At 46.5% G+C, this 21,783-nt stretch overlaps 1 protein-coding gene across 1 annotated transcript in view; it reads left to right on the top strand.

Moving 5' to 3' along the window:
- GABRR2 (gamma-aminobutyric acid type A receptor subunit rho2) overlaps window positions 1-21,783 on the top strand; it is a 46,554-nt gene that overhangs the window by 5,899 nt on the left and 18,872 nt on the right. The window contains exon 2 of the mRNA XM_047735165.1: window positions 1,900-2,006. Within this exon, the coding sequence (XP_047591121.1) occupies window positions 1,900-2,006 (107 nt within the window). The remainder of the gene's footprint in view (window positions 1-1,899; window positions 2,007-21,783) is intronic.

Genomic DNA, 21,783 nt, shown 5'->3' with positions numbered 1-21,783 from the left:
GACAGAGTCAGTTCTCCATAGATATGTGGTTACCAAGTGGATTTGAGTCTAGGAATTGAGGAATTGTGCAACCAGAGTGTAGGATGGCTGTCCCTATGGATGCTGACATCCCAAGGTTGATGGATAAGAAGAGAAGTGGTGGGGCCAAAGCCATCGCAGGAAGAGGGAGAGTGGTTGGGAGACCTGGAGCTCCAGGTGGTTCTGAGAGTAGGGCTATAAGGTGGGAAGCCCAGCTTATAGGGGATTCTGCTTCTTGGTGGGAAGGGAGGTGGGCAGACCAACTTTTAGACCAGCACTGTGTAAATAAAACTTTTGAAGACTGTGGAAATGTTACAGATCTGCACTATCCAACATAGTAGCCACCAGCCTCATGTGGCTATTAAGCATATAAGTATGGCTAGTGTAATTAAATAACATTAATATTATCTTATTTTATTATTGACTTTATTTTATTAATTAAATTTCAATTTAATTTAATTTAATTTAAATTGACTTCAACAGCCACACGGAGCTAGTGACTACTTTATTGATCAGCACGGCTTTAGCCCTCCCAACAAATTACGCCACCTGGGCAGAGCTTACAGAGAATAAAAGTTAAGAAAGACTTCATAGGAAGATGTCTCAAAGAACAGGACCTTGAGAGAGGAAACATGTTACTTCCCTCTTACAGAGTTTAAACAGGAAATATGCCTGTTTCTCTAAAAAAAAGAAAAATGAAAGCATGATAAGAACATTGAGAGTAAAATAAGGATGTATAAATGAGCAGCAACAAACATTCAACCCCAAATCTCTTCATTTACTAGAGTCCTTAAACATCCTATACAGAACAAAATTTACGGTAACACTGACTTCTGATTCAGCTGTTTTGTTTCTTCTGTCAAGAATTAGATCTCACCGGTGTGTGGGTGGCTCAGTTGGTTAAGCATCTACCTTCAGTCAGGTCATGATCTCCAGGTCCTGGGATTGAGTCCCTCGTTGGGCTCCCTGTTCAGCAGGGAGTCTGCTTCTCCCTCTGACCCTCCTCCCTCTCATGCTCTCTCTCTCTCTCATTCTTTCTCTCTCAAATAAATAAAATAAAATAAAAAAGAATTAGATCTCATATCTTGTCAGACACAAATCCATCCTTCCTCCCTCTCTCCTTACTCTTCTCCCTTCTCTCTTCCTTGTTTTTTGTTTAGTGATGATCGTGTCAGTAGAATATTGCTTTAGAATATTTTGGATTTTGTTGTTTTTGGATTATGTGTGGTTGTGGTGAAGGGAAAAAAAATAAAGAAGATCTGGAAAGAGTGAGTGTGGGTGAGAGAGACTAGAAAATGACTACTTTGCCATCTGGGTTGAAGAAAGAGAGTGAACCCGGGTCTGCAGTCCTGGCTGGCTCCAGTGTCCACCACCCGGCTGAGTGGCTGGAACAACTCTGTCCCCAACCGGGGCCTTGAGCCCCACTGTGTGCCTTGTCTGTTCCCCCTGGGGTTGAGGCTCTGCTCGAGCGTGGGTTCTGCTGCCAGCTGCCAGCTGGACTGAGACAAGGAGCGTCAGGTCTGGTGAGGCTAAAACCAGCATTTTAAAACTTGCACTATATTTGTGTCAAAATTTTATTGATTATGAAACCAATATTATAGTAACATAAGAGAAACATATAAAAAGCAAAAAATTTCTAATTCTCCACCATTCAACCCAACGGCTGTCATGCAATCGTAACTTACCTTAGGAAGGTTCTGGAAGGGTCTGGTCCTCAGGACCTGCTTGTGAGGACCTGAGGGGGACAGGGTGGGTGGGAAGGGGTGTGTGTGTGTGTGTGTGTGTGTGTGTGTGTCTAGCCTTCAGCCGATGGAGAAAAGTTTCCTAACAAGTAAATCCTACACTGTGGGCCATTGAAAAGTGTCTCTTGCCTTTTTGCAGTCACCTATATAAGAAGAACCTTGACGTGACCAAAATCCGCAAAGGAAAACCTCAGCCGCTTCTCAGAGTGGAGGATCATGATTTCTCCATGAGGCCCGCCTTTGGAGGTAGGACCGAGCGCTTCCCTTGGCCGGCGAGGGGCCTGGTCCCTAGGGCTGCCCGCTGCTGCTCTGTCCCATTCTCTCAGGCACAGCCCTCCCCTGGATCCCCACTCACAGTCAGATAAGCCCAACTGGGCTTCCAGAGTCCCTCATTTTCCCAAGGAGGGGAGAGCTGGAAGGGAGTGAGAGGGGTGCCGACGGAAGTGTTGCTGACCACTAAGCTGTCAACTCTATTTTCCTCAATTACAAGCCAGCCTGGTGAGTCTGGACACAGAATGGCTCCCCTGCTCAGCCTCCCTGTGATTAGCTGGGAATTGCAGCAACAACAATTTAACCCATGACAAGTCCTCTCCTAGACTTGCTCTCAAGAGGGGGTGTTGCTACTTTGGAGTCAGGGAGGCGTCGTGCGAGGCCTCGTGCGAGTCTCCTGTCCCTTCCAGGAACTGGAGAAATGCCATAGACAGGACAGGAAAGCCATCTGTTCTGACCAGGCAGGGAGTGGGCTGAGAAGAGCAGAATGCATGAGCTGGGAGGACCAATGCCCCCACCTTGTGGATTCGGGAAACTGAGGCCCAGAGCATTTCAGCCACTGGGCCCCAGCCAAAGCAGGCCTGGGTCATTTGGCTTCCCACTCCCTTTATCTCCCTTTCCAGATCTTCTCTTTTTCATTTTTTTTAAAGATTTTATTTATTTGACAGAGATCACAAGTAGGCAGAGAGGCAGGCAGAGGTGGAGGGGAAGCAGGCTCCCCGCTGAGCAGAGAGAGCCCGATGCGGGGCTCCATCCCAGGACCCTGAGATCATGACCTGAGCCGAAGGCAGAGGCTTTAACCTACTGAGCCATCCAGGCGCCCCTCCAGATCTTCTCTTAAGTCCCTGGGGCTATAGGGGTGATTGGTGGGCAAGTCAAAGACCCTCTCTGAGCCTCTGTTTGCTGGTTTGTAAAATGGGGATAGTAATCCCTACATCATCGTTATCATGGGTGTGTGTGGGGGGGTTGTCAGGATTAAAGGAGATAATGTATGTAAAGCCCTTGACACATAAGGGTTCACGGTCCCCTTAGAAAAACCCAGCTGTCAGGCCTTCCTCTGTGGGCCTATTAAGGGATTATTCGTTTATCCCAGAGGCCTTTGCATTTTAAAAGGCCTCAAAGCCTCTCCCTCCATCCCTGAGCTCTCACACCTACTGAGCAGGAGGATGAAAGGAGCAGGCAGATTATGGCCCAGTGCCTCTCCTTCCTGCCCCAGTGCTGCTCACCCCCGGCTCAGGTCAGGAGGCTGCCCTCTCTCTGCCCTGCCTCCGCAGTTGCTGGTCCTCCCCCCACCCCCGGGGCTCACCATAGTCATGCTGACAGGGAATTTTAGGAAAACAAATTTCTCCTGAATGAGTGGCTCAGAAATTGCTATATCTGCTCCAGGAGGTCTGTCAGCGGGAAGGTCCCTGTTGCCTTTCTCGTAGAGCCTCAGTTAAGATACAGAGGGTTGGCTAAGCAGTGAGAACAATAACACACAACAGTATTCATGACAGCTAACACATTTATAGTGATTTTCTGTGGCAGGCGCCATTCTAGTCAAGGAATGTACATGCAGGATCTTATTTTAGTCCTCACAACAGCTCCGTGAGATAGATATTATTATTTTCCCCAGATGGGGAAACTGAGGCCCAAGAGGTGAAGGGACTGGCTCCAGTCACACTCCTGCTCAGGTTAGGCTGTACATCCCTCAACGCAGGGCTGACCTATCCAGCAGGCAAGTAGGCATAGTGTCAAATGCTCACAGTGATACTCTTAGAAGCCTTTGGAAATATTTTAATATATTTTAAAATCAGAAGAAGAAAAAATACAATGTTAGGTAGGAGAAAATATTTTAAGATCTATATCTTATATATTATGTAATTATATGTTCACCTCATACCAATAGAGTTATAAAATATGCTTTTTTAAAAAAATAAAATATGCTTTTTAACCTTTTTTATGGAGGAAGGAGCCCATGAAAGCAAAAGTGCCCAGGGTTCCCCAAAGTCATGCCGTGGCCTGCCTCGGGGTTGTGCACGGGGTTGTGGGGCAGGTGTGTGTGTATGGGGCAGGTACTATCCCGAAGAACTTGCAGTAATTTTCCACCGGAGGCTGTTGGCCGCTGGCAGGAGCCCGGGCAGGCACCTGGTCCAAACCCTCAGATTACCTGGGGTAAAAAAGAAGAGCCTGAGGCCCTGGGGGCTTAGGAGGTGGCTACAGAGCAGCCAGAACAGAACTTTGGTTTCATCTGCTATATAAGCCACAGAACTGAGAGCCTCATAAAAATGGCCCCTCCTCCAGGAGAAGGCCAGGAAGCCAGGAGCTGGCTCTCAGGAACGGCAGGGTGAGGTGTTGCCATGTTCCCAGAAAACCTGGCTCAGAGCAGAATCTTCCAGCAGGCTGCAGCCCCAGTCCTGGTGCCCCTTCCTTCAGCCACATCTGAGTAGCAAGTCGGACTTCCTGTGCCCCGATCCCTGCCACCACTGGGCCCACCAAAGGGGCCGTGCAGGGTGCGGGGTCAGGACGGTCCCCTACCCCTGCCCGAGCTAGCCTCTGAGACTGGGAAGGCCCTGAGCTGAGGCTCCTACCCATCAGATCTCAGTTCCCAAAGCACAGGGTGGGGTCTGTTTCCCCCTCTTTCCAATCCCCTTCCCCAGGGCATTTGGTCCTCTGGACACCTTTTATCCTGTGCAGGGCTTTTCTGGGTGTCCAGATATCACCTGGCTGAAGTGGGGGACAGGGGGAACATAGCGAGGTGGCAAGGCTGCATACTCTCACCCAACCACAGATAAGAGGGCTAGTGACTTCAGTCCAGGCCAAGCAGGTGGGATGTGGTCATCACGGGAGTGTGGAGGATCTGGAGATGGTTTAGAGCCAGGAAGCCTTCCCTGTGGGTACTCCTGAGGGTCCCAGCCCACCAGCACCTCATCCTTCAGTGGGGGACACTGCCTGCGTGTCAGGCAGGTCTCCGAGGAAGGAGGCTGGCGGACAGCACCTAGGTGACTCTGGGCAAGTGAAGAAGGCACTCCTTCCTTGTGCCAGGCCCCCTGGGAGAAGCGGAGCCCGGGCCCATCCTGACCCCCATCTCCCCTTAGCACCCGTGCACCCTAAGCGGGTCATGTGAACAAAGATGTCTGTTGCTCTTTGTGGGGGATGTCTAACTCCTGTCTTCTCTTTCTAGTTTATTTCCTTAAGAGGGGCTTCCTTGTGGATTGATGTTTAAAAGTAGTTGAAGTAGAGAAGAATTTATCTAAGGTTAGATACCCCATGGGTGACCTTTTTAGTCCGGAAGGAGAAAAGATTAAAAATCTAGCAGCTTCCTAATAATCCCAGGGATCAGTTGAAACGAAAATACCTTGCCTAAGCTGCCAGCTGGCAGATGCAGTATGTGTCCTGGTTAGAGGAAGCTCCAGAGACCTGGGGGGGGGGGGGGGGGGGTGGGGGTGTCTCCTCTGTGTGTTAGGAGATGGGTTGCAATGCTGGTGGGGTTTTTTTATGTGTGTGAGTTTTGTTTTTAAAATTTAGTTGTAGTTTTTTTTTTTTTAAATTGTGGTAATATATATAGAACATAAATTCTTACCATTTTAACCATTTCTAAGGGTACAGGTCAGTGGCCCTTTTCCTCAACCACCACCACCTCCCATCTCCAGAATTTTTTCATCTTCCCAAACTGAAACTCTGTACCCATTAAACACTTAATTCCTATTCCTTCCTGTTTTCCCAGCCCCTGGCAACCACCATTCTACTTTCTGTCTTTATGAATTTGACTACTCTAGGTACCTTGTGTGAGTGGAATCAGACAGTTTTTGACTGAATTTTGTGACTGGCTTATTTCGTTTAGCATAATGTCCTCAAGGCTCACCCATGTTATCAGAATGTACTTCCTTTTTATTATTTTATTTTATTTATTTTTAATATTTTAAAAAATTTATTTATTTGACAGATAGAGATCACAAGTAGGCAGAGAGGTGGGGGGGGGTGGGGAAGCAGGGTCCCCACTGAGCAGAGTCTGACGCGGGGCTCCATCCCAGGACCCTAGGATCATGACCCAAGCCGAAGGCAGAGGCTTTAACCCACTGAGCCACCCAGGCGCCCCTGTCCTTCCTTTTTAAAGCCAAGTAATATTCCACTGGGTGTATAGATCCCCTTTTGTTTATCCATCCATCCGTTAGCAGATACTGGGTTGTTTCCACCTTTCTGCTGTTGTGATAATGCTGCCATGAACACAGGTGTGCGGATAGCTGTCGGGGACCCTGCTTTTAATTCTTAGGGGCTATATTCCAAAGTGGAATCATTGGGTCATTCTGTAATTCTGTAGTTTTTTGAGGACCCTCCACGTTCTCTTCTATGGCAGCTGTGCATTTCACATTCCCACCTGCACAAAGCTGATTTTTAATTCACACTGTACACAGGGATGGCCAGGAGGGAGGGAGGGTCATCACGGAACTCTTGAATTATCTCCAAGGACTTTGTCAGGCTGGTCAAGAAGAATGGTGGCAACAAAGTAGCTTAGGTTCCCCAACCAAAATACTTCAGTTCATAAGACATATACATACTTCTTGAGCTGCAGGGCCCCTGACTGGCTCAGTCGGTAGACCATGCAACTCTTGAACTCAGGGTCATGAGTTTAAGCCTCATGCTGGGTGTGAAGCCTATTTAAAAAAAGAAGCCCTGTACTTTTTGAGCTGTTACTATGTGCCAGTGGGGTCTGTGTTATCTGGAGACCCAAGAGTGAGCAAGATAGCCACAGTCCTTAGAGTTTTTATGCTCTAGTGAGGAAGACCAGGGTTGATCAGGATGTCAAGTTGTGCCGGGAAGGAAAGTATGGGAGCCGCAGGGTACATACAGCAGCGTCTGCTGGGTACACGCACCAGGCAACTGCTGCCCTGAGGAGCCGGGGAGGAAGAACACCAAGGAGCCACCCTTGCCTGGGAAGCATGCGCTCTTGGAGTCCTTTACATTCTGTGACTTTGCCTGACAAGATAGATTGTTCTCAAGAAGCTAACAGTCTACTGGGGAACAGAGAAATGATGGAGCAATGTAGGACGTCTCTTCCGATGGAGTAGGCGGACTGAGGGAATGGTGAGAAAGAGGACCGGAGATGACTTCCCTCAGGTGGCGATGCTTGCCATGAACCTGGGAAGATGCTTAGTGAGTGAGCCCAGTCGGTGGGAAAAAGAGGACAAAGGACAAGCCAGGGAGAAAGCTGCTCTTGGGTAAAGATGAAGTGTGTCAGGGAATATGAGCAGCTCCTCATGGCTGGACTCTATCGTGAGTGTGTGTGTGTGTGTGTGTGTGTGTGTGTGTGTGTGTGTGTGTGTGAGAGAGAGAGAGAGAGAGAGATTGAGATTGAGAGAGAGAGAGGTGGGGCACAGAGAGATCAGCCTGGCCGGGCAGGGGCAGCTCTGGGAGGACGTGTGTTTTAGGAGGCTCACTGAGGGCTTGTGGGAGGATGCTGGAACAGTTAAAATGGATACTGGCCACTGACGGGCCACTTCCGGTCCAGAACAGAGCCCATGAGAGATTAAGCTAAGGCTCTGGAGAGAATGGAGGGGTCTGAGAGATGCTGAGAAGGGAGCCAGTCTCCGATGCCATCAGGGAACCAGGGACACCTAAGCATCTGCCAGGGGGGAGGCCATTCACTGAGATGCGGCATCAGGGAAAAGCCATTGGGAGAAGACAGAGTAACCGCCAGGAAGAGATGGGTGGCTCAGAGTGGGGAGGGGAGAGAGGGTAATGTGCTGGGAGTGGAGCCATTACTGGGCTGAGGCCTGAAGGGTAAGAGGAGGCAGGAGTTGACCCGTTGTTGTCAGCAGCGGCCTTAGGCCCAGGCAACGGGCCCTGCTCTGGCCAAACCCCTCCCCAGGCTGTAGGGCCAAGAGGCTGTGCTCACGTGGGGTCTCCCTCCCGGCCACATCTGAGCACAGGAGCTTGGACTCACCTGTCCACACTACCTTGACCTTGTTTCCAGGAGCTGCGCAGGCCTCTTCCCTAAACAAGCCCTGAAGGGGACTACATCACCCATGTGTGCACCCCCTTCTGAGAGGTGGCAGAGCCGTGTTGGAAGGGGGTAGGATGGAGCTCAGTACATGTGAGTGGGGGTGTCCACATGCATGCGTGAGAGGCTCTTCTGGGGGCTCCTGGGTGGCTCGGTTGTTAAGCATCTACCTTCGGCTCATGTCATGATCTCAGGGTCCTAGGATCGAGCCCTGCATAGGGCTCTCTGCTCAGTGAGAAGCCTGCTTCTCCCTCTCGCACTCCCTGCTCGTGTTCCCTCTCTAACTGTCTCTCTCCCTGTCAAATAAATAAAATATTTAAAAAAGAAAAAAAAAAAGAGGCTCTTCTGCATGCAGGGTGCTGCTGAGGGGGGAGGGAAAGAAAGCTCAGAGGCTTGGGCCCCCTCTCCCTGCTCCGCCATGTGCAAGCCTGGAACTCTGAGGAGTCTAAGAGTTCTGAAGTTGGACTTGGCCTTTGGGTTTGTTGGGAAGGTGTATTTGTCAACAAGGTAGGATAGGCTCTATGTCATGTTGTCATACTTTAGCTTGATTTACAACCTTCAGATATTCAAGCAATATGGTATCTGGGTCTCTGGTTGTACTCTTGCCTGTAGGTGGGCCTGTGAGTGCTATTGCTGTCCATAGATGTCAGCTCCCCAGCACCAGGCAGGGAGGAGAGTGGGCCTGGAGGGGCAAACCCACAGGTCAGCGTTGGGTGGGTTGAGATTGAGTGACACAGAGAGACTGAGGGACTGAACCCAGCCTGTGACAGGGGCAGGTTGGGGCACTGTCTAGGCCAATAGCACCTTTCCCACATCAGCTTCTAGAACACAGGAGAACACCTTCCAGTGCTAATCTCACACAGCAAAGGACTGAATTCAGGAAGGAAGGCAGGCGGCGTGGGCTCATGTGCTAACGGCAAACCCCAATGCTTCCAGCCTTCACTTCGTGAACCTGCCTATTTTCCGTCAGCTCTTTCTCAGGCGATTTGGGCTGGAAGGTCAGGAGCCCTTCCTGAGTTTGCTCTCCTCCCCTTCCCAGTCAACCAGCTTGAATCAATTCATCCATCAAACGGTCAGTCAGATCTGCTCCCACTTTCCCAGGCCTCACCCCCTTACACCACACATTCTCAACATGCTCTTGGAGGGTGAAAAAGACACAGCTTACAGTGGCTTGTGGCCCTCCAAAGCTCAGTCCTCCCCGACAAAGTCTTTTCTCTTAGTATTTCATTTAAATTTAAATTCTGATAACCTTAAATTCCATTAGAATTTTCTCTTTAGGGGCAATAAAGATAAGAAGTTTAGAAGCACTGCCTAGTGCAATCCTGACTCATCACCTCATGCCGCCTCCCCCATTCCCCCTCCATCCCCATGGCCAGGTTCACCTTCTGGAAACCTTTCTTCCCTGTGCCGTTCCCTCACAAGGGGCAGGCTTCCCATACTCTTCAAGAGGAAATGCAGCCCCTGCTTCTCCCTGTTAGCTCCAGAGGACTCCACAGTCCAGCCCAGCTCATTCCCGTCTCCCCTTACCCCTAACCACGACTCTTCCCTCCTAGAAGGCTCTCAGTCCCGACACATCCTGTTCCCACCTGTGAGCGTCTATCTGTCCACGTCGCCCCTGCTCCATGCTGTCCTGCTTCATCAACAGCCTGTCCACATCTAGAACCCTGTTTAATTCCTTTCTTCTAACACGTGCCATCTCTCAGCTATTTTGAACGCTAGCACTTTCTGCTTTGAAAGAATCGCAGATTCCTTCTTTCACTCGCCAGACCGCCCCTCCACTTAAGACACCAAAGGCAAGTAGTGGGTTCCTGAGTCACTGCGCAAGTCTGACTTGGCTACAAAATCAGGGGTTTCCACCACCCCCCTCTGCAGGTTCAGTAATTGGCTATAATGGCGCATAGAACTCGGGGAAATACTTGCTTGCTGTTACTGATTTATTATACAGTTTATATACAATTTATTATACAATTTATATATATTATAATTATAAATTATATATTTATTTATTATTATGAAAGAGACAGGTGAGCAGCCAGATGAGGAGGTCCGCAGGGCGAGAACTGAAGCGTCCTGAGCACAGGTGCTCTGTCTCGTGGAGCCGGAGTCTCCCACCTTCCCTGCACGTGGATGTGTTGGCCAGCCTGGAAGCTCACCAAACCCTGTCGTTAGGATTTTATAGAGGTTCCCTTACACATGCATACTTGATGAAATCCTTGGCTATTGGTGGTCACCTCAACCTCCAGTCCCCCCTCTCCCCGGAGGTTGGGGCATGGGGCAGCAGCTGGAAGTTCCAACCCTCTAATCACATCATTGCTTCCCCTGATAAGCAGCCCCCATCCTGAGCTATCTCCTCACTAGCCTAAACTCAGAAATGTTTGCTGGAAGTCTGTTATGAATAAAAAAGATACTCTTCTCACCCCTATCGCTCAGGAACTTACAAAGGTTTTTAAAGTCCTGTGCCAGGAACTGGGGAAGAAGACCAAATCTGTATTTCTTGTCATATCTCGATACCAAAATTACCGCATCACTTTGCAATGTTACTGCCTGGTTACTTCTCAGGTTGGACAGTCTTTAATGTGATGCCTTCCTAAGGAAGTTTCTTTTCTTTTCTTTTAAGATTTTTTTTTTTTAAATTTAGTTATTTGAGAGAGACAGAGATAGTGACAGAGAACATGAGCGGGGAGGAGAGGGAGAAGAAGGCTTCCTGCTGAGCAGGGAGCCTGATGTGGGACTCAATCCCATCATGACCCTAGCCAAAGAGAGATGCTTAACCAGCTGAGCCACCCAGGCACCCTCCCCAAGGAAGTTTCTAAGGTAATTCTGATGCTTTTCACCTGGGATGATACTTTAGAACCACTCCCATATAAGATATCCTCTGTGTTTGGGGTGCCCAGACCTGCGAGTGCCCCAGGGCTCTCCACGTGCTCTGTGGCCTCCTCTCTAGCAGGGATTCAACCCTGGACTTCTAAGCTCCAGGAGTCTGGCCACCAAGGCCTCAACTGCTACTCATCTGACCCTGCTGAGGTCCATGGAGCCAGCGTAAGGCAAAGTCCTGGCTCTCTTTGAAGCTGTGGCCTCCTGTTGAGTGGTTCTTGGATCTCCCTAGCTCTTCCTCCTCCTTTTCCCACATGGGGTGGTCTAGCACTTCACAGTTACATTTGAGGTTGGGGAGCTGAAGCTAGGGAGAAAGCTGGCTCCTGGGGCTCCTGCAGCTTTTTCCCCAGGAGCTATTGTCCTTGGAGGAGACCCCTCTGATCCCTCCTTAGTGCTCTTGGCCCTTCCCTTCTGGAGCATAAACCCTAACTTGCCACCCATGCTGTGCTCCTACTCACTCCTTCCTCTGAAATTAATCTTTCCTTTCTGGTCTCTCCCCCAAAGAGCCCTTCCCCTGCAATCCCCCTTGGGCCAATCTCACTCCTTCCCTCCCTTGACCCCACCTGAGAGACCAGGTAAACAACAAGGTCACTGAGCTCTAAAAGGACAGGATGCTGGACCCCATTAACGAGTCTGTCTGGGGATGTTAAATTTAAGAAATTGTTAGATATCTAGTGGAGACCTCTTTTAATCTTTTCCTTTTTTTGTCGTTATGTTAGTCGCCATACAGTACATCATTAGTTTTGACGTAGTGTTCCAAGATTCATTGTTTGCATATAACACTCAGTGTTCCATGCAATCTGTGCCCTCCTTAATACCCATCATCGGGCCAACCCATTCCCCAACTCCCCTTCCCTCTAAAACCCTCAGTTTGTTTCTCAGAATCCACAGACTTTCATGGTTTGTCTCCCACTCCGATTTCCCCCCTTTCATTTTTCCCTTCCTTCTCTTAATGTCCTCCATGCAATTCCTTATGCTCCACAAGTAAGTGAAACCATATGATAATTGACTTTCTCTGCTTGACTTATTTCACTCAGCTTAATCTCCCCCAGTCTCGTCCATGTTGATAGACATGTTGGATATTCATCCTTTCTGATGGCTCTTTTATTTATTTATTATTTATTTTTTTATTTAAAAAATTTATTTATTTATTTATTTGACAGTCAGAAATCACTAGTAGGCAGAAAGGCAGGCAGAGAGAGAGAGGAGGAAGCAGGCTCCCTGCTGAGCAGAGAGCCCGATGCAGGACTCGATCCCAGGACCCTGAGATCATGACCTAAGCCAAAGGCAGAGGCTTAACCCACTGAGCCACCAGGCACCCTCTGATGGCTCTTTTAATCTTTGACAACAATCAGGCTCTTGAGTTTGGGTCAGAGATGGGACTCAAGGGGACAATGAGAGTTGGTGTGGGGTTTCAGGGGAGAGTTGGATGAAAGAAAGATCTCGCATCTGCAGGGAGGAGCTTTGTGGCAGAGACTACAGAGGGACGGGTGTCAACAAGAAGGCCTGGGCCCAAGGAAGACTCCTAGACTCAGTGACTCAGCAAGGGTCAGGAGGGGAGGACAGGGAGGAGGTGGAGACAGCTGGTGGAGACGGGTAGCCAACAAGAAGAAAGTGGCCATTAGGGCATGGGAAATAGTAAAATCTCACTTTGGAAGTCTCCTTACAGGTCAGCCATCCGGAGGTTCTCACCCTTGAGTGTGGGTCAGCATTACCACAGTGCTTATGAAAACCCAAACTCCTGGGCCCCAACCCAGAGCCCCTGGCTCAGGAGCCCGGGGTAGGACTCCAGAATCGTATTGCAAACGTCTGCCTGGTGAGGCTGTTGCTGCCAGCCGAGGTAGTAGGGTCCTGACACAGTCCAGCCTAGATCCTAAAGTCCTAACACCAAAAATCCTGCTTTCACAAAATACCATAGACAGGGCAGCTTAAACAACAGAAGATTATTTCTCACTGTCCTGGAGGCTGGAGGTCTGAGATCAGGGTGCCATCGATGCGGTTCCTGGGGAGAGTTCTCTTCCTGGTTTGCAGATGGCCACCGCCTCGCTGCATCCTCACAGGGTTAAGTGAGAGAGAAGCAAGCTCTCTTGTCTCTTCTTAAAAGTCCTATTTGTGGAGGCTCTACCCTCATGTCCTACTCACCTCCTGAAGGCCCCAACCTCCTAACACCATCACATGGGAACTAACTAGGCTTCACCGTATGAATTCGGGGGGTGGGGGAGGAGACACTCAGTCCACAGCAAGCACCTCCTTCCTTGGGGTCTCTGCCCACCCAGCATCTGCACAGGCCCTTCTGACCTTTCTCAGTGATGAGTATCTGAGGAGTTTCCCCAAGACAGTTAAGCAGAGAGTCCGTAGAAAAGGGCAAGACTGCTCACAGGCAAGACTGCTCACAGGCAAACCCCACAAAGGACAGGGGATCGAGGCTGTTTCCTCGGTGAGTCAGCGGTGGAAAGTACCTTGTACGTACTGAGGTAGCCCACGGGCACGTTCTTCACCATTTACGCAGGGACAGCTGCACTCTCCCCTGTCCACCTAGGACACTCTCTCTTTGCCGCTAAAAAAATATTTTCTTGAAGTGAGCACTGCGTTCGTGCTCTGTAGGTCTTGAACAGATTACCACACATTTAGAGATTTAAGCCCGCACAGATCTATTATCTATGGTTCTATTGGTCAGAAGTCCGAAATGGGTAAACTGTAAGTTTACTGGGGTAAACTCACAGTGTCAGCGGGGCTGTGTTCCTTTCTGGAACTTCCGGAAAGAATCTGTTTTCTCGCCCTTTCTGGCTTCTAGAGGCTGCCCAGATTCCTTGGCTGCTGGCTTTTTCCCTGTCTTTAAAGCCAGCAGCAGCGGGGGGAGTTCCTCAAACATTGCATCACTCTGATCCCTTCTGTCTCTTTCTTCCACATTTAAGGACACTTGTGATTCCATTGGGTCGGCCTGGATAATCAAGGCTGCTTTTCCTGTTTTAAGGACAGCTGATTGGCATCCTAAGTTCTATTTGCTGCCTTCATTCCCCTTTGCCATGTGGTGCCTAACAAATTCACAGGTTCTGTGGGTTAGGATAGAAACATCTCCGGGGGAGGCATTATTCTGCCTACCCCAAACGTATGTAAGGTGAAGTGCGTAAATCTCATATATAGCTAGAATTTTTACATATGTGAATATTTATCCTTAAAAACACGACCTAGATCAAGATATAGAACATTTTCAGCTCCTCAAATGGCTCCCTCATACCCCCTTCCAGATGGTGTCTCCCAAGGATAACCGTTATGCTGCCCTCTGTCACATGAATTAGTTTTGCTCATTCCTGAGTGCCCTATAAATGGAATCCAACAGCATATGACACGCTGTGAAATAACCTGGTCCCTCTTTGGAACTGTACGGCATGGAGTTTTTTCATCATCTGAGTGCCAGTCTGTCTTTCTGAGGGAACCCAAGAACTATGTTGGATGTGGTAGGGGAGGGAGGCTGATGGCTCACTGCCCTGGGATAACATGAGAGAGGGTGCATGCGTGCATGTGTGTGTGTGTGTGTGTGTGTGTGTTTGCGGTCTTAGTGAGTTGATTCAGAATGCTGAAGTGACCAGCAGACCAGCACAGGCTTCAGGTCTGCCCACAGAGGCCACCGGGTGGGAGGATTTTGCTACGGAGACAAAAGCCAGGACTGTGGATTTGTCAAAAGACCCATGAAGTCTGTTCCATCTCAGCAGACGCCAGTCCGCGGGTCGGTCCAGGCCACATACTTCATGGCAGAGGCCAGCCAGCATGGACGCGAGGGCCCTTTTCTCCTCCAGGCTGCAAGGTCACCCAAGGTGAGAGGAAATCAGAAACACCTTAAAAATCAGACTAGACTCAGCTGCTGTTAGTTGTAATTGAAAAATTTTCAGACTTTGAAGCATAAGCTTTTGCAAGAAAGATCAGAGAAGCTGCCTTTTTTTTTTTTCACATCTGAGAAGTGGTGGGTTAATTATCTACCTCGCTCCCCCTCACACCTCCTGACACTGTTCATACAACCGGAAATGCCCTTCTTCCCTTCGCTACTTGTTAGAAGTAACCACTGCTTCAAAGCCCAGCCCAAACACGGTCTCTATGGTGACACTTTCTCCAGTGCCCCCTGTCAGAATTAATCAGAAGTTGTCTCTTCTGTAAAATTCTCTACAGTGCCTTTGGTTAGAATTAATAGAGCTTTCCTCCTCCTGTAGTATCTCCCAGATGCTTCTATTATATCACTTTTGTGATGTGTCCTTAAACAGAGCACGTTGTCCCCTTAGCGGATTTTAGTCACCTGGAGAAAGCCACTGTGTCTTCTTGGTCTCTGTACTCCCAACTGCACCCCTCAGGGCACGGTCTAACGGACGTGCAATGGGCAATGCAGGCTTGAAAGGATGAACAGGCAGTTGGTGAAGGTGTGGAGACTTTAGAAAGCTCACATACATGGAAGGTCTTGTTGAGAGTAAGCTGCAATGGATCTGTGGAAGATGTGACACCCGAAACATCGAAGTAAGAAGAATAATGAAGAATCATTATTAAGGTCTTGTTTTTTGTTTCAATTCATTTTACTACAAGTTTGAGAAAATTTTGTTATAAAAAGGGGCTTTGGAAAGATAGTATCTTTGAAAAGATACTGCCAGATGACAGAAGACATGAACAGATATTTCTACAAAGAAGACGTACGGATGGCCAACAGATACACGAAAAGATGCTCAATATCACTTGTCACCAGGGGAATGCAAATCACACTATGAGTGTTACCTCACACCAGTCAGAACAGCTAAAATCAACAACACAAGAAACAAGTGTTGGTGAAGATGTGGGTAAAAAGGGACCCTTGTGTACTGTTGGTGGGAATGCAAACTTTGGAAAATACTATGAAGGTTCTTCAAAAAATTAAGAATAGAATTATTATGTGATCCAGTAATTCCAGTACTGGGTATTTACCTAACAAAATTGAAAACACTAATTCAAAAAGCTATATGCACCCCTATGTTATTGCAGCATGGTTTACAATGGCCAAAAAATGGAAGCGGCCCAAATGTCCACTGATAGAGGAATGGATGAAGCCAGAATGGAATATTACTGAGCCATAAAAAAAGAATGAAATCTGGCCATTCGCAACAACATGGATGGATCTAGAGAGTATCATGCTCGGCGAAATAAATCAGAGAAAGACAAATACCATATTACTTTACTGATATGTGAAATTAAAAAAAAAATGAACAAAGGGAAAAAAAGAGAAAAATTTTAAAAAGAGACTCTTAACTCTAGAGAACAAAGGGATGGTTACCATGGGGGCGATGGGTGGGGGAGTGGGTGAAATAGGTGACCAGGGGTACAGAGTGCACTATCATGATGAGCACTGAGTAAAGTACGGAAGTGTGGAAAGACTATATTGGACACCTGAAAGTATATAACACTATATTGGACATAATTTTAAAATTAATTAATTTTTTGAAAAGATACTGCCAGACAAGTCTCATTAATCCACTACTGATCACAACATCTCTTTTGACAAACGTTGAGGTGTTCTTCTCTCCCTTTAGCATGGCAAGTCGTAACTCCTTAGGAACGGGGAGCACGCACAGCTAATCATTGACAGCCCTTCTTCAAGTGCGGTCCGAAGAGATTTTTCTGTTGCCGGCTTCCCCGTTTCACTCTGTGGCACCTTCCGCTCACACTGCTGGTGGTGAGTGAGTCTGTGCTTCCCCTGCAGCTCAGGCTGGGTGACAGTCCAGGAGGCGAGTCTGGCCGCGGGGGGTCCTGGAACAGTGCGTGGTTATCCCGGTGTGGCGGGCAGAGGACCCAGGGCACCTGTAATTTCCCTGGGGAGCTGGATCTGCAGCATGGCCCCTCAGTGACGACACCCGTGCTAAGAGCGTGGCAGTCATTTCTGTCCCCATGTGTATTAAGCCTCCTTCAGGCCAGGCTCTCCGTTCTGTGAGTGCTGAGGGAAATAGCTACCAGTAACTTTCAGGCTCTACCTTCTAGGTAAGATAAGCCCCTGTAATAATGACAGTGATAATATAACTCTTTATAGAATATCTTATATGCCAAACCTCACAGGGGCTTTGCGCAGATTAACACAGTCAGTCCTCATGACAACAATATGAGGTTGGAATATATTATACCTATTTTACAGGTAAGGAAACTGAGGCACAGAGAACTTATGTATGCCCAAGGTGACACTGCTAGTAAATGATAGAGCCAAAACTCAGCTCCTGGAGATCTAACACAACGGACTTAATTTTTGACATTTTGGAATCACAGAGTCCTTTGAAAATCTGTTTTTTTGCCAGAATAGTGATAATCTCTCTGTCACACACACACACACAAACACACACGTGCACACACACACACTTTTATATGTGACGCCAGGAGGTTCGCAGAATCCTTGCACCTGTCCCTAGCGGTCCAATGGAGCTCAGGATAACTACCTCTGCCTGCCTTGTACAGATGATCTCCACCGGATGACATCAGTGGGGAGCAACAAAGCACAGACATGAACAAAGCAGGCCAGGACAGCTGGGAGCTGGAATGAAGGATACCTAGGGAGGGCAAAAGAGGGAACACAAGGCCAGGTGGGGGACCAGAGGGACAGAGAAATGGCCCTCTATCCGGCTCCAGAGCCTGGTCTGTCTTCTGGCCCTTAGGAGGGTCAGGTGGCTTTCTTGGGCTTCTCTTCCCCATTCTTACCTTAGTCATTCCTACAGGAGAGGTTTCTCAACCCACTGATGCACTGGTTGGAGCAGATGGGAGTGGGGACTCAGGGACCTGCTTCCTTAACCCGAGTTGGTAAATGACCACTTTCTTCTCCACCTGTGGGACCAGAAAGCCTGCAACATCACCCCCCACCCCCCACCCCACTCTCTTGCTCTGCTTCCACATTTTCAGAGGAACCTCTGCCATTATCCTGAGGTCTTCTTGTCTATTGTCATGCTAACTACCCCATCTTCCTCTAAAGTGTGTGGGGGGGCAGGGCGGTGGTGGTGGGCTTCAGAGCTTTCCTCCAGTGCAGATTTTCAAGCTGACAAAGCAGAAAGACAACCTCCTCTCCACAGGTTGATGGGGAACGTAGATGAGTGTTCTGGTAGGAAAAGAACAGGACACTGTGTTTCAGCAACCTCACTTAGAGGGTAGGGGAAATCCTCCTAGAAGAAAGGTGGGGTTTAAGCGGAGACTCTGGTCAATTGGACTAGTAATACCTTATGTTTCAAGTGAAGTTATGTCTCTTTTATATGTCTATTGTTTATTTCCTCTTTTTTTGGAAATGCTTATTCAAGTCTCTTGCCTGTTTTTGTATTGGGTTGTATGATGTTTTCTTAATGGGACTCTTAGGAATTATATATATATTCCACATATGAGCTCTTTGCCTGTGGTATTTTTTGTAAATAGGAGTTCTTGATTTCTTCACTGGAAAAAATTTTTTAAGATTTTGTTGATTTATTTGACAGTGAGAGAGAACGAGAGAACATAAGTAGGAGGAGTGGCAGAGGGAGAGAGAGAAGCAGACACCCTGCTGAGCAGGGAGCCCAACACAGGGCTCCATCCCAGGACCCTGGGATCATGACCTGAGCCAAAGGCAGATGGTTAACCGACTGAGCCACCCAGGCGCCCCTCAGTGAAAAGTTTTTTATAGAATTGTAACACGTATACAGAAAAAATACACAAATCGTAAGTGTACAGCTTAGTAAAATCTCAAAAAGTGAACACTTTCATTACTAAGCATGTAGATGAAGAAACAGTTGTTTCCAGAAGTCTCCTCGCCCTGTCATTATCCTTCTATCACGGGCAACCATTATCCTGACTTCTAACACCAAATAATTCGCCTTGCTAGGTAATCTTAATTTCAGTGTAAATCTATTGATCTTTTCTTATGGTTAGTGCTTTTTGTGTCCCATTATTGCTCTCCTGAGGTAAGACTATATTCCCCTCTGTTACCTTCTGGAGCTCGTTGTTTTGCTTTTCACCTTTGTGAAACTCACATTTCATATCTATAATCCACTTGGAGTTATTCTGCATATTGTGTGATTTGCATATATATTGCCAATTGTCCCAGCATTAGTTATTAAAAATACTATTCCTTCTCCAATGACCTGTAGTGACATCTTTATAATAAGTCAATGTCCTTAAATATGTGTGTCTGTTTCTGGACTCTCTACTCTGTTCTATTCGTTAGTTTGTCCATTTTTATGCCGGTCCCTCACCTCCTGTTTACTGTAGTTCTATAATGAATTTTGATATCTGATAAGGCACATCCTCCCACCCTGTTTTTCTTCAGGATGGACTGCTTTGAATTTCCTAATGATCATTTTGTCAAGTTCCATACGAAAATAATGAGATCTTGATTAGAATTGCACTGAGTCTGTAGACCAATATGGGATCACTCAGATTTTTACAAGATTGAATCGCCCAATACAGGAACAGGATCTATTTTCCCATTTATGTAGGTCTTTAATTTCTTTCAGTAATATTTCATATTTACTTCATAGAGGACATCCGGATAATTTTGTTAGATTTATATTAGGTACTTATTCCTAGGCATATTTGATGTTATCATTAAAAGCATTTTTGCAAAAATTTCCTTTTCTAACTTTGATTTTTATATATTGACTTTGTATTCAACGTCCTATAAAATCCCTTATTAATTTCTAGTAGTTGATCTGCTAATTAAAAAATATATACCCAATCTTATTTTTGTTTCTTTTTTTCCAGTTGTCATAATTTTTCTCATTTCCTTCCTTATTGTACTATCTAGACTTTTCAAAATAATACTGAATAGAAGTGGCATTCACAGGCATTCTCAGTATGAAAAGAAATCTTACAACACTTTACCTTTAAGTATGATATTTACTTGGGTGCCCGACGCTCAGTTGGTTAGGCGACTAACTCAATTTTGGCTGAGGTCATGCTCTCAGGGTAGTGAGATTGAGCCCTGTGTAGGGCTACACACTCAGCCCAGGGTCGGCTTCTCCCTCTCCCCCTCCTCCTCTCCCTGTTCGTGCTGTCTCTATTTCTCTCTAGAATAAATAAATAAATAAGGGATGCCTAGGTGGCTCAGTCAGTTAAGCATCTGCTTTCAGCTCAGGTCATGATCCCAGAATCCTGGGATCGAGTCCCTCATCAAGGTCCCTGCTCAGTAGGGAGCCTGCTTCTCCCTCTACCTGCTGCCCCCCTGCTTGTGCTCTCTCTCTCTCTGACAAATAAATAAATAAAATCTTTAAAAACAAATAAGTATAATATTTACTGTAGCTATTTTTTGGTAGCTATCACTTTTCAAATTCAGTAAGCTCCCTTCTAGCCCTCTATTCCTCAGTGTCCTAAATGGACGCTGATTTTAGCAAAGGCTTTTTCTGTTAATGTGGAAAATTATATTGATTCTATTTTTAAGATTTATTTATTTATTTATTTATTTATTTTTATTTATTTGAGAGAAAGAGGGAGTGTGGGGGGCAGGGACCGAAGGAAAGGAAGAGAGAAACCTACACAGACTCTGTTAAGCATGAGCCTTGTGTGGATTTTGATCTCATGACCCTGAGATCACAACCTGAGCGGAAACCAAGAGTTGGCAGCCTAACCAACTGCGCCACCCAGGTGCCTGATTCTATTTTTATGGTTTAGAATTTATGCAGAAATTCTCAATCTTAATTTTTATTATCTCTTTGCACTTAGTACACTAAGATATTTCACTATCTCTTTGCACTTAGTACACTAAGATATTATGCTATTTCAATATCTAAAGCCCCTTGTTCCTATTCTCTATTTTTTCTGCTGGTTATCATGTCTTACTTTCTTGTGTGCCTGGTTATTTCTTTATTATGAGCTATATATTATATTTACAATATTTTGAATAGAAATAACTGGAGAACTCACATGGTGATATCTTCCTCCAGAGAGGATTTCTGTTTATTTCTACCAGGTACCTGGTAGCACTGATAGCCTGGGCTGCCTGAGGCTACTAGCACTCCAGAGAACTAATCCACTTGTAGAGACTGATGTGATTTGAAGTTGAGCTGCACATCCTGCAAGGGCCTATCTACCTTCATTGCTAGGGTATACTTTTAGGCTTCCTAATACAGAGTTAGCCTGTTGGTGGGCCCTGTCTCTAATCCAGCCCTGAAGTTTCCCGAAACCATCAAGAGCTTCCTTCAGCTCCTCATTTGCTTCCCGAGTTAGCAAATTCTCCCAAGAAAAGTAGATCCAATTTTGACCCGTCTCCTTGGGCCTCTGTTTCTCTCTTACATCCTAATCCAGGTTTAACTTGTTAACTTCAAAGTTTCCAGAAAGAAATTTTTATATTTTGTCTAGCTTTGTAGTTTTCAGTAGAAATATTACTGTGAATTTCTTAGCTTGCAATTACTCAACGGGAAAGTCCTTGATTGATTTTTCAATTGTTAAAACAACCTTGCATTCCTGGAATAAACCTGATTTAGAAGTGATTTACCTTTTTTTAAAAAAACATATTGCTGGATGGGATCCAGCTTAATATTCTGTTTAGGATTGTTGATTCTATGTTCATGAGTGAGATTGACCTGTAATTTTGCTTTCTTGTGCAGTTCTTAGGCTAACTTCATAAAATAACTTGGTATCTTTTGACATGTATTTTGATTTTTTAAAATATTCTTTTGATATTCTCTAGAAGAATTTATGTAAGACTGGTACTATTTCCACCTAAACCTTTGCTAGAATTTGCTGGTGAAGACATCTGGACCTATCATTTTCTTTGTGGGAAAATTTAAGTTAAAGATTTTTTAAATTAAAAATTTTAAAATAAAAAAGCAACATTAAAAAAATAGTTATAGGACTTTTCAGGTTTTTGTATTTCTCCTCTTATCAGTGTTGACTGATACGTTGTATATCTCTGGGAATTTGTTCATGACATCTAAATTTTAAAGGTTATTG

Source organism: Lutra lutra, chromosome 6, assembly GCF_902655055.1.
Source record: "Lutra lutra chromosome 6, mLutLut1.2, whole genome shotgun sequence".
In the NCBI taxonomy this organism is placed as follows: domain Eukaryota; kingdom Metazoa; phylum Chordata; class Mammalia; order Carnivora; family Mustelidae; genus Lutra; species Lutra lutra.
The sequence above is the reverse complement of the archived record's forward strand: the minus strand, read 5'-3'. Positions and strand labels throughout refer to the sequence as shown.